The sequence below is a fragment of the Schistocerca nitens genome, chromosome 6, assembly GCF_023898315.1.
Source record: "Schistocerca nitens isolate TAMUIC-IGC-003100 chromosome 6, iqSchNite1.1, whole genome shotgun sequence".
NCBI lineage: Eukaryota > Metazoa > Arthropoda > Insecta > Orthoptera > Acrididae > Schistocerca > Schistocerca nitens.
In genome coordinates, this window is record NC_064619.1 from 86,382,607 (window position 1) to 86,396,171 (window position 13,565).

At 44.3% G+C, this 13,565-nt stretch overlaps 1 protein-coding gene across 1 annotated transcript in view; it reads left to right on the forward strand.

Annotated features, from left to right (window-relative positions):
• Window positions 1-13,565, forward strand: part of LOC126263237 (5-hydroxytryptamine receptor 3A-like) — a 245,169-nt gene that overhangs the window by 52,889 nt on the left and 178,715 nt on the right. Inside the window, exon 3 of the mRNA XM_049960321.1 lies at window positions 6,718-6,928. Coding sequence (XP_049816278.1) covers window positions 6,718-6,928 — 211 coding nt within the window. The remainder of the gene's footprint in view (window positions 1-6,717; window positions 6,929-13,565) is intronic.

Here is a 13,565-nt window from a genome sequence, read left to right on the forward strand (position 1 = left end):
TTTTTCTCCACAGCCGCCCGACGTTGCAGAAAATAAGTAGCTTTAAGATTCTCATTTTCAGTACAACAGCCGAGAGCCAGAGCCAGGACTCCGACTACATTGCAATGGTTAACGCAGGCCGCAATTGTAATTAATACCTAAAAATTTTTTGCTTTAAAGTGAACTGACTGGCCGAGGAAATTAGTATATTGTAAATCAAAATTGAATGAAATATCATTTTGATTAAGGCCTAAGTTGGAAACAATCACCACTACCAATCAATTTCTGAAGTAAATAATAAATTAGATTAAGACGACCGACGGACGCGAGAATGTTATAATCACTTCGAATAACAACAATCAGAACCATATTTTTAACGTAGGAAAATAGCGTATTGTTCGCGGTTGGTTTGAAGAACATTCAAGGCACTTGGAGCGAATGATATTGCCACGCAGTTCGCCCGCGATGAGTCCCATCGATAGTTTATGGGACGGGATCGAGACATCAGTTCGAGCACAAAATCCTGCAACGACAACACTTTCGCAGTTACGGTCGGATATAGAGACAGCACGGCTCAGTATTTCTGCAGGGGACTTCCAACGACTATTTGAGTCCGTGCTGCACTATGCTGGGCGAAAGGAAGACGGACCAGTGTAAGGAGGTATGTCATGACATTCGTCGTCTCAGTGTGCGGTATCCGGAAGACAGCAGTGGGACTCCGGCAGCTCGCCGTAGCCCTGCTAGAAACGCTGTCTAGCACATTCGAGGCTCGGTTATCGGGGATGGGACAGGTGGGCTGCAACTTAAACAGATTTCTCGAAAATCATTATTTTGTGACTGCGAATAAAACAAATGTATACGAAGTTTCATCTGAAATGATGGCACTTAGTTTATCAAATATTAAAAAATCTTATTACGAGTTATTAAAGCTAGCAGACATGTGAAATGTTTTACTGAATCTGTTTTACTTAGTCACGTTCTTATTCCGAAGAGACACTTGTACACACGGTCTTACACTAACTTCGTCTGAGTGTGGTGTGGTTTGAAACATCCAGTCTTAGAAAGAGCTACATTACAAACAGCATACCACCACGATAGTTTCTTTTCGACACGTTTTGCTGGCACCTTTTGACTGTGCGTTTTAATGATACAGGGCCTTCCCTGTGACGTCTGCGTGGCTACCGACACAGAGCGTGTCACACCATAGCTCTAATGCTGTACGATTTATTTTGCCTTTTGTTTTGTTTAGCGTTACGTCGTTGAGTTTCTGTAAATATTGCTGGATTGAATCGATACCATGAGAGTGGTTACTCTTTTCTGTGTAAATCTTTGATGTCATTGTTTGATTCTATGCAATGTAGTGTATATATCATTTAAATTCTTTGTCTCATTTGGAGGGAGACAAAACTTACTGTATATATTTGGAATTTGGGTGAATAATTTTTTGTAGAAATGTCAATATGTGCGATTGTTCTGTTTTATTTAATATGTATGGTTGCTGTTATGTAAACTGCTGACGTTCACTTAGGGTTCTTAGTTATTTTGTATGTAAAAGGTGGTGCGGTTCCCATCGGGAACGGAACTGTGTAGGGCGCGCAAAACGTGGTTGGCATGGATAGAAAGGTGGAACAAAGAGTCAGTCGGGACGAGCTACCAAACTGTCAACTGCTCATGTAAAAGTTGCATATTGTGCTGGTGCCGAGAGAGGCTTTCCGTGCCGCTTTCCAATGCCTCGGATGGATGGATAAAGAGCTGGAACTATTTTGGAATTGATATCTATCATCGCCACCAAGAAAAGACAGAGTCCAGCAATTCTACCTGCAAATCCACCTACCAACATGCAATCGCCACCACATTGCGCAATCACTGAAAAGGAACCAAGGATTAGTAGAAATTTATGGTGAAGGATCAGCTCATTGGATGTTTTAGTGTGCACAAATATAAGGTAACTTATACTCAAACTCTTATACCTACCTTGATTTTTTTATCCCTAGTCACTCAACCACGTAGGGTCCTTCCCATGCTAAAGTGATTACCGAGTGTCCTTATTGAAAGAACATTAAAGCTCAGTGTTTTAGCAGAACTGAGTAATATAGTAAATAATGCTTACTGAAAATAAATTTTCTATTAAAACTGCTTATCAAAATTTTGTTGCCAACTTCTAAAGTGAAAGTTCTCAAAACTGAGGCTTATAAAGTTTTGCTTAGTAAATGATCACAGTGCAGTCTGCTGAAAATCAACCAAAGGTGAGCTATTGTCTTATAACCACATCAAGTTGTGTCCTACTACAGTAAGAGTTGAGAACTAATACTGTTGAAGGTTACATGTTCATACTGGTTAAGGGCTTGTTTCTTTAGTGTATTGAAAGTGTGTTTAGTATGCTCTGCTACAGTGGTCAAGATTAAGGGCCTCCCTCCACTGAAAGTAGATTCAAATGCACAAAGTTACTTAATTATAGCAAGTTTCAATTACTCTTGCTATTCAAGTCAAATTCTGTACAATATTGGGCTCCTTTTGTGTGTTAAAAGTGCATATTAATGGTGTAACAGGATCCACAGTTTGTTTATTGTGCTCAAGCTAGATAACGATTAGTAGAAAGACCACTATATATGAAAAACATAATTTCTTTATTCAAAAGACAGTGAGAAGTAATCTGTTAGTGAATTCCATTTAAATTTCATTCTTAGTAGAAAGGTTTTTAGTAGCGAAAGACTTAATCTATGCACAGTAACTAAATTTCCTGTGGACCATATCCATGTTTCATGTCAGATAGGAATTTGTTTGAAAAGTTAAACCTATGTCCAATTTACGATTCTACAGTGAATGTTAATAGTAACGTTACTGAGACCATTCAGTTTGACTAAGTCCTCAAGGTAATAGTGTGTTTTGTTATATGTTATATTTATGCAGATAGTTTGTTCTGATCTGGTAGCTCCAACCTTAACGTGAACATACTGTATTTCATGTGCCAGAGTTCATAGCACTTGCGTGTGGCAAAGTATAGGTTGTGTTTGTCCGTTACAGTTACTCATACCTGTTTTCTTAAACAAGAATGTCAACCATTCTCTTGCCTAATTAGGCTGGCGACCGTTTTCTTTATTCTTTGAACAGTGTAGATAGGTAAAATATTCCCATAAATAAGATTTTCACTCTGCAGCGGAGTGTGCGCTGATATGAAACTTCCTGGCAGATTAAAACTGTGTGCCGGACCGAGATTCGAACTCGGGACCTTTGCCTTTCGCGGGCAAGTGCTCTACCAACTGAGCTACCCAAGCACGACTCACGCCCCGTCCTCACAGCTTTACTTCTGCCAGCACCTCGTCTCCTACCTTTCCAAAATTTACAGAAGCTCTCCTGCGAACCTTGCAGAACTAGCACTCCTGAAAGAAAGGATATTGCGGAGACATGGCTTAGCCACAGCCTGGGGGATGTTTCCAGAGTGAGATTTTCACTCTGCAGGGGAGTGTGCGCTGATATGAAACTTCCTGACAGATTAAAACTGTGTACCGGACCGAGAACTTCCCCGCGAAAGGCAAAGGTCCCGAGTTCGAGTCTCGGACCGGCACACAGTTTTAATCTGCCAGGAAGTTTCATATCAGCGCACACTCCCCTGCAGAGTGAAAATCTCATTCTGGAAACATCCCCCCAGGCTGTGGCTAAGCCATGTCTCCGCAATATCCTTTCTTTCAGGAGTGCTACTTTTGCAAGGTTCTCAGGAGAGCTTCTGTAAAGTTTGGAATGTAGGAGACGAGGTACTGGCAGAAGTAAAGCTGTGAGGACAGGGCGTGAGTCGTGCTTGGGTAGCTCAGTTGGTGCCAGTAAGGTAACTCAGCGTGTTCGGTCAGAGGGTTAGCTGCCCTCTGTAATAAAAAAACTGAGTTAATCGATCAACAACGAACTTAAACGGATGTCTTACGACGTCCGCGCCGTACAGATGCAACGAACAAAAGCATAGCCGGCACGGTAACTCAGCGTGTTCGGTCAGAGGGTTAGCTGCCCTGAGTTAATCGATCAACAACGAACTTAAACGGATGCCTTACGACGTCCGCGCCGAACAGATGCAACGAACAAAAGCATAGCCGGCACGGTAACTCAACGTGTTCGGTCAGAGGGTTAGCTACCGTCTGTAATAAAAAAACTGAGTTAATGGATCAACGACGAACTGAAACGGGTGTCTTGCGACGTCCGCCCCGAGCAGATGCAACGAACGAAAACGAACAAAATGAGATTAAAAAAAAGTTGGTGAGCACTTGCCCGCAAAAGGCAAAGGTCCCGAGTTCGAGGTTCGGTCCGGCACACAGTTTTAATCTGCCAGGAAGTTTCAGGTAAAATATTACTCGCTACTGTTTAAATATTTACGTAATTTTGACTTTCACTTCCGATAAGCCACCTCCGTTAGGTACAACACGGTCAACATAACAAAATTCCTCTCAGAGGGTGACACTGCTCTGCTTCTTTAATACTATAATTGCTTGAATAAAAATAATTTCACTATACGAACTGCCTCCAACTTTAAGGTTATGGTATAGCAGACGGTAGTGTTATAAGCGGGAGGCGGAATGTCAGCTACGAACTGTCACACTCGTCACGAGCAGGACTCGGGCGTCGTCCGCTACACCAACTGCCGCTGCTCGAGTCCTATTCGGACCCAGTTCTGAATATGCTAGCGCTGTGGGCTGTCAGTAAACCGGTGATTTCCCGTACGGTGGAAACTGGTAGCTTGTGAAGCGAAGGTTCTCGAAGATTACGATTACCGCCGACTGCGGCCGAGTCTACCATGAACTGTACGCAGGATAGGAAAACGTGGTGAGGGACACAGTGTATTCCATACTCCTTGTCACTATCTACTTGTTCTACTGAGAATTGAGGAATTGAAAGCGTACGAAAATCAACGGATCGGTACGAACGTGCAGAGATGAGGAGGAGAGGAGGAGGAGATTAGTGTTTAACGTCCCGTCGACAACGAGGTCTTAGAGACGGAGCACAAGCTCGGGTGAGGGAAGGATGGGGAAGGAAATCGGCCGTGCCCTTTCAAAGGAACCATCCCGGCATTTGCTGCAGAGATGACGACAGGCGGTTAACAAAACGAGATAGCAAAAGATAGCGAATTGGAGATGTGTGAAAACTGTCGAGTTGTGCGCGAACTGCGTTCGGGGAGGAGACAAGCGAGTAACGAAACGTTTGAGGCGGCAACGAAACGGTACGAGGAGTCTGGTGGAACACTCGCTCCTCAGTAACAGATGGTCTACGATGTAACAGCCGTAAGGGAGGGCCGTGGAAGCTGATGTGAATTTACACTACTGGTCATTAAAATTGCTGCACAAAAAGAAATGCAGCTGATAAACGGGTATTCATTAGACAAATATATTATACTAGAGCTGTCATGTGATCACATTTTCACGCAATTTGGGTGCATAGATCCTGAGAAATCAGTACCCAGAACAACCACCTCTGGCCGTAATAACGGCCTTGATACGCCTGGTCATTGAGTCAAACAGAGCTTGGATTGCGTGTACAGGTACAGCTGCCCATGCAGCTTCAACACGATACCACAGTTCATCACGAGTAGTGACTGGCGTATTGTGGCGGGCCAGTTGCTCGGCCACCATTGACCAGACGTTTTCAGTTGGTGAGAGATCTGGAGAATGTATTGGCCAGGCCAGCAGTCGCACATTTCCTGTATCCAGAAAGGCTCGTACGGGACCTGCAACATGCGGTCGTGCATTATCCTGCTGAAATGTAGGGTTTCCCAGGGATCGAATGAAGGGTAGAGGGACGGGTCGTAACACATCTGAAATGTAACGTCCACTGTTCAAAGTGCCGTCAATGCGAACAAGAGGTGACCGAGACGTGTAACCAATGGCACCACATACCATCACGCCGGGTGATACGCCAGTATGGCGATGACGAATACACGCTTCCAGTGGGCGTTCACCGCGATGTCGCCAAACACTGATGCGACCGTCACGATGCTGTAAACAGAACCTGGATTCATCCGAAAAAATGACGTTTTGCCATTCGTGCACCAAGGTTCATCGTTGAGTACGCCATCGCAGGCGCTCCTGTCTGTGATGCAGCGTCAAGGGTAATCGCAGCCACGGTCTCCGAGCTGATAGTCCGTGCTGCTGCAAACGTCGTCGAACTGTTCGTGCAGATGGTTGTTGTCTTGCAAACGTCCCCAACTGTTGACTCAGGGATCGAGACGTGGCTGCACGATCCGTTACAGCCATGGGGATAAGATGCCTGTCATCTCGACTGCTAGTGATACGAGGCCGTTGCGATCCAGCACAGCGTTACGTATTACCCTCCTGAACCCACCGATTCCATATTCTGCTAACAGTCACTGGATCTCGACCAACGCGAGCAGCAATGTCGCGATACGATAAACCGCGATCGCGATAGGCTACAATCCGACCTTTATCAAAGTCGGAAACGTGATGGTACGCATTTCTGCTCCTTACACGAGGCATCACAACAACGTTTCACCAGGCAACGTCGGTCAACCGCTGTTTGTGTATGAGAAATCGGTTGGAAACTTTCCTCATGTCAGCACGTTGTAGGTGTCGCCACCGACGCCAACCTTGTGTGAATGCTCTGAAAAGCTAATCATTTGCATATCACAGCGTCTTCTTCTTGTCGGTTAAATTTCGCGTCTGTAGCACGTCATCTTCGTGGTGTAGCAATTTTAATGGCCAGTAGTGTATTTCGTGCGACCCGCGCCAGTGAGCGGCACAGCAGGCCGCCTGTGAGTTCCGGCGAACGGCGGCGGCGGCGGCGGCGGCAGGGGGCGTAGCGGCGGCGGCTATCAGCGACACGCGACACCACGGCAGGCGGCGGGCGGGGGCGGCGTGGGCGGCGGTCGCGGTCCGCACACTCTGCGACATGGCGCCCCACGCACCGCCTCTGCCTCTGCTGCTGCTGCTGGCCGTAACGGCTGTTGTCACAAACGGTAAGCGCTCCTCAGCGTCCGTCAGCGAGTCTGCTGTTGCGTGGTGTGTGTTGGCCTTTTCCTCTTCTTCACGCTTCTTGCGTTTACCTAACAGCGTACAACTCTCGTTGCCACTCCTAGCGCAGCGTCGGTCCTAACCTACCTCTTCCTATTCACCCGCTACACTGATTCTAACAGTGTCTGCTGCCGAGACACAAGTCAAAGGCCTCAGTAGCATGCCGGCCGTCACCCAGAGAGATCTTCTTCTTCTTTTTCTCCTTCTTCTTATTCTTCCTATCCATTAATGGATGTTGGCGACCAGACGGCTCTTTATTCTATGAACTGTAGTACCATATTCACTGCCTTTTGTTAACAAACTGAGATATTCTTCTACGCCCTTTTCTTCTTTTACCCTCGATCTTGCCTTATATGATCAACTCTAGAGGTATATATTTGATGCTCCGTAAGATATGTCGCTTCTACGCACTTTTTTTTGCCTTTTTTAAAACCTTTGTTGAGATCTCTCGCCGTTTACGTAATTTTCACAACACTTCTCTGTTCGCTTATTCTTGCTGTCGACGGTATTTTAAGCATTCTGCGGTAAATTCACATTTCAAAGGCCTCGATCTTCCTCGCTGTTGGCTTGTTTAACGTCCGTCATTTAGAACGGTGTATAAGTACGGATCAGGTCTACCATCTTACGTCAAAGGTTTATATCTAGGTCTGTTCTGGAGAGAAATATCTCGAATTTTAATGGAAGCGTTACAGTCATTCTCTTTGCGACATTTCATCTCCCCACCAGTAGTAGGGTAGTGGGGTTACAACTCCTCTATTGATATCAAATTGATATGCAAATTAATTAAATTGGTCAATTAATCACCGCAACCCCCACCCATACCCCCGCCCCAGACCACAACCACCCCCGCCACCAGATGATGTCATGTGTTTTCTCAGCTGCACTTGTGCCTCATCCCCTCCACACCCTCCCTCCTCCCCCACCCCCCAAAATTACCCTATTGGTGGAAATTTCGAATTTTCTTGGGAATTTCTTTGTCCCAGGGCCGTACTGACATTCCACCCCACCCGGGAATCGACGGGAAATTAAAATTGGTGGTTCCCTTTCCGGGACTCAAACCCTGGTCCTTCTGGGTGGAAGTCCAAGTGCACCCTCCTAACACAATTAAACCACCAAAAGTGCTTGGAAATAAAGGGAAATTACAAATGGCAGTGCCCTTTCTGGGAATCGAACCCTGATTCTACTGGATGGAAAGCCCAAGTGCTCCCCCCCGCCAACACATGGAAGCTGTCCAGATGCAGGAGAGGAAGGTTGGTTAGTGTACTTTATTTATTTTGTTGGGAAACTGACGCAAAGATCGATCCTAATTATGTAATTAATCACAAAGATCGATCCTAATTACACAACTATATGCATAGCGCTACACAAGAATGGCAAAAATGCGCAATACAGCTCACAGGCTGATGATACCATACAACTGGTGTTATCCTGCTGGGAAAAAATTTCGCAATACCAATCGAAACTAGCGACAGACACACTCAAACTCTACCCTACACGTACAAGCTGGTGTGAAAAAGGCTGGGGTGTAAGGTACTGTCTTTATTCTTTTTGGCGGGAAATACATGCAACTGACGAGATGCTGGTGTCGGTCAGAGAGGAGTTTAAAAAGTGTATTACCTGTAAGCATACAGTATCTATCGTTGTTTGACGTCAGAGTTCGCTTCAGATGTCTGCTCAAAAACCATCCTGCAGCCAATACACGCTACCACAACTGATGGAAAAAAATGCTTCACAGTTCGAATTACACTTCGAAATTCTCGTGAAAAAACCAGCGCTCATAATGAACGGCTTACAATGCAGCACATGTACTGGGGAAAACCGTCATCCTAAAAGACTGCAGAGGAGGAGGTAGTTGAATGGTCATTCTCCTCAATTGGCGTCCACAAACTGCCCAAACTCGAGGCCACCTTCCTCCCTCCCTCCATCCACCTACATGGGGGACACATGTTCCTTCAAACAGCTAGCTGCTCCCTCGACCGCCTCGCGGTGTGGGCAGGCCACTGTCCGCCCTTTGCTGCCACCATCTGGCCGCCACGAAGGCGACGGTCCTCGACAATACAAAAGGGAAATTAAGTAACCTAACCCCACCCATCCGGAGAATGGTCCAGATGGCCCGCAAAACTCGGCTTTCCAACATCTGGCCGCCGCCTCCTACACCAACACAGCAGCGTGTATAGTCAACTGAACAATGGGAGATAAAAGGATGACTGCCACAAGTGCAACTTCTTCTTTGTTTTAGTGTTCAACCCTGAGGTTGGTTTGCAGCAGAACGCCATTCCTCTCTTCTGTCTGTCTTCCTTTTCATTTCCACGTATGTGTTACATCCAACGTCATTCATGATCTGTTGCTTGTATGATATCCTTGGTCGACCCCGCCGATTCTTTCCCTCAATAGCTCCTTCTGCTATTGTTCCAATGATGTTGCTGTGTCGTAGGATGTACCCTACAAGTTTGTCTCTTCTTGTTTGGATGTGCCTCCACAGAGATCTGGTTTCCTGTACTCTTCTAAGCACCTCTTCATTTGTTACTTTGTCTCTCCAGCTGATCTTCATCATCGTTCTATAGCACCATATCTTCAGGGCCTCTAGCCGTCTTCTCTCTTCTCTTCCAATTGTACAAGTTTCACATCCATATAGGGCCACACTCCAAAAGAAACCTTTCATGACACGTTTTCTTATTTTCAGACTGATGTTGTTGCTGGTGAGTAAGTTCCTTCTCCGATTAAATGCAATTTTGGCCTTTTGTATTCTGCTCGCAATTTCTTTCCGGCTTCTACCATCCCTTGTGATTTTGCTTCCCAGGTAAGTAAATTCCTCTATCACTTCCAGCTCCTCTCTTCCAATTCTCATTCTCAGAGGTTCATTTTCTGCTCCTGTATTGCATACCATCACTTTAGCCTTTTTCTTGTTTATTCTCATTCCATACTGATTGCATAGAGTTTTTTCCATTGTTCTGAGGACTTCCTCTAGATCTTCTTTTGGGTCCGTGACTATAGCAATATCATCTGCATAACGTAGCATGTCTATCTTCTGCCCATTAATTTTGATTCCCACCTCAGTAGTTTCTCGAACTTGGTCTATAGTTTCCTGGATGTACGCATTATAAGAGGAGAGAGAGCACATCCTTGTCTTACCCCTTTTCTAAAATTTGCTTCTTGTTTGAAATACAGCAACAGAGCCCCCACACGCTGTCTCGCCCCCGGACAGAGAGCGGCTGCGTCCGGCGACCACAACAGTAGACACGCCGCCTCCCCCCCCCCCCCCTTCCCCCTCGCCCGTAGCAGCCCACCATTCGGCGATGGAGAACAACTGATTTGACACCAACGCATCTATCTGCAAAAGCAAAACACATTTGCGACCATAATAAATGACCTCTTTCCGCGAAAATAGGTAAAGTCCATTTTCTTTTAGTTTTATGAGCAAAATCGTTATAGTTTTTACGTTCGACTGCAGTCCCATCTCATTATTTTGTGACTGCCAGCGAAGTGTACAGCCACTGATCACATATGATCAGCAGAGACATGCCCACCCTGCATAAAATCAGGAAAAAAATCTTCGACTATTTTGCTACGAGAACTACTGATCACTGCAGAATGTATTCATTATTTCGAAACCGTCATCAGAGTTAAGAAAAAGCAAGAATTTAAACTCCAAAGCAAAAAATCTATATTAAGCAATTTCTTCCAGTTTTCTGGAACAAATTACACGACCCGAGAGCGTCTCTCGCGTTCAGTGACTGCAAATAAACTCCTATTCACGTGTGTATTACAAATATTTCAGACAATCTTTCACGCCATGTGCATACATGTCGGGAAAAAACCACATTCATTTAACGTTTGACATCAAGAAGCTACAATTCAAGAGAACGCAGCTGTTTTGTACACTATGACAGGTACCCTTTTACCAATGCAATGCTATATCATGCTATCGTTTAGGTAACAAATCGTGAGGGTCTGTCTCGCTCTGTGTAGGTGGGAGATTGAAATTTCGTTAAAAGATATCGCCGCAACGAAAAAAAAGAAAAAAGAAACGCTTGTCAAGAATCATTCCGTGATGCCATAGCCATGGCTTCCACCCACCAGGCGGTACGTCATTGATATCAATTTGATAGGTTATTTAATTAAATTGATCATGAGAGTCACTTTGTATGGTGAGTAATTTTTTTTCAGCAGTCGGACTACACTCGCCAAGTGGGACAACTGGGAATCCATGGAGGGAACACAATGTTCTCTCCGAGGAACACTATTGAGAAATGACATCTGAAGTTACCCACAGAGGAATTCTACAACCCACAACATACATTTCGCGTAAGGACCACACTATTAAAAAAACGCGATCATAACGCCTATGTTACCATCACCTTGCATAAGAAGCGGTCTTGAGCCTACAGGCACACACGGTCGCTGATAGTGTTACGCTTTCAGGCAGAAATGGTGTCCGAAATGCGGCTCTGCTTCGATGTTGATTTTCCGAGCAAGAAACACCACCATAACTGTTCATACTGTTGTCGTGTTGCAGGAGCAGGCTTCATTTGACGCTGACCTTACACATCGTACATGGGTGGCGGAGCTACGACAACATGTTCCCACTTCCACCGAGCGGTCAAAACACGCTCCTATAGACTTAACTCAGCTCGATCTGTTTCTACACAGATTGCAGAATGTGGTGGATATTTCTCTCTCCGATTTCTGGGTGAAATTGCTAAAATTCATCTCGCTATCAACTGCGGTGTGTATTACATTACATTGCTCCATATCAACGGCGTCCTTCCTATCCCGATCGTCCACTGGGTGCGCTGTTGATTACCGTGTAATGATTGACTGACCCCACTCCGTTGAGATGGAGGGAACCTCGAGAGAACACCGGATATCTGCTGCTTGTCACTGTGGAACATGGGATTAAATGTAGAGGTCATCACCTTAATAGAGTTGTTTGGAAGCGTTCCTCATTGCTACAGGCTCGTCCATTTCCATATGCTGCGATACCCTACAAATGTTTTTATTTTTATTTTTTTTTTCACCGATAAGTTAACAGTACCTTTTTTTATTTGTGCTAACTCATGTTAGATTAGATTAATACTAGTTCCATGGATCATGAATACGATATTTCGTAATGATGTGGAACGAGTCAAATTTTCCAATACATGACATAATTAAGTTAATTTAACAACTTGTTTATTTTTTGTGTTGTTTATTTTTTTTATTTTTTTATCTTTTATTTTTTAATCTTTTTTTTCTTAATTTATATCTAAAAATTCCTCTATGGAGTAGAAGGAGTTGTAATTCAGAAATTCTTTTAATTTCTTCTTAAATACTTGTTGGTTATCTGTCAGACTTTTGATACTATTTGGTAAGTGACCAAAGACTTTAGTGCCAGCATAATTCACCCCTTTCTGTGCCAAAGTTAGATTTAATCTTGAATAGTGAAGATCATCCTTTCTCCTAGTATTGTAGTTATGCACACTGCTATTACTTTTGAATTGGGTTTGGTTGTTAATAACAAATTTCATAAGAGAGTATATATACTGAGAAGCTACTGTGAATATCCCTAGATCCTTAAATAAATGTCTGCAGGATGATCTTGGGTGGACTCCAGCTATTATTCTGATTACACGCTTTTGTGCAATAAATACTTTATTCCTCAGTGGTGAATTACCCCAAAATATGATGCCATATGAAAGCAATGAGTGAAAATAGGCGTAGTAAGTTAATTTACTAAGATGTTTATCACCAAAATTTGCAATAACCCTAATACCATAAGCAGCTGAACTCAAACGTTTCAGCAGATCATCAATGTGTTTCTTCCAATTTAATCTCTCATCAATTGACACACCTAAAAATTTGGAATATTCTACCTTAGCTATATGCTTCTGATTAAGGTCTATATTTATTAATGGCGTCATACCATTCACTGTACAGAACTGTATGTACTGTGTCTTATCAAAATTCTGTGAGAGTCCGTTTACTAGGAACCACTTAGTAATTTTCTGAAAGACAGTATTGACAATTTCATCAGTTAATTCTTGTTTGTCAGGTGTGATTACTATACTTGTGTCATCAGCCTCTTCATGAATATAGAATGGCAAGTCATTAATATACACTCCTGGAAATTGAAATAAGAACACCGTGAATTCATTGTCCCACGAAGGGGAAACTTTATTGACAAATTCCTGGGGTCCGATACATCACATGATCACACTGACAGAATCACAGGCACATAGACACAGGCAACAGAGCATGCACAATGTCGGCACTAGTACAGTGTATATCCACCTTTCGCAGCAATGCAGGCTGCTATTCTCCCATGGAGACGATCGTAGAGATGCTGGATGTAGTCCTGTGGAACGGCTTGCCATTGCATTTCCACCTGGCGCCTCAGTTGGACCAGCGTTCGTGCTGGACGTGCAGACCGCGTGAGACGACGCTTCATCCAGTCCCAAACATGCTCAATGGGGGACAGATCCGGAGATCTTGCTGGCCAGGGTAGTTGACTTACTCCTTCTAGAGCACGTTGGGTGGCACGGGATACATGCGGACGTGCATTGTCCTGTTGGAACAGCAAGTTCCCTTGCCGGTCTAGGAATG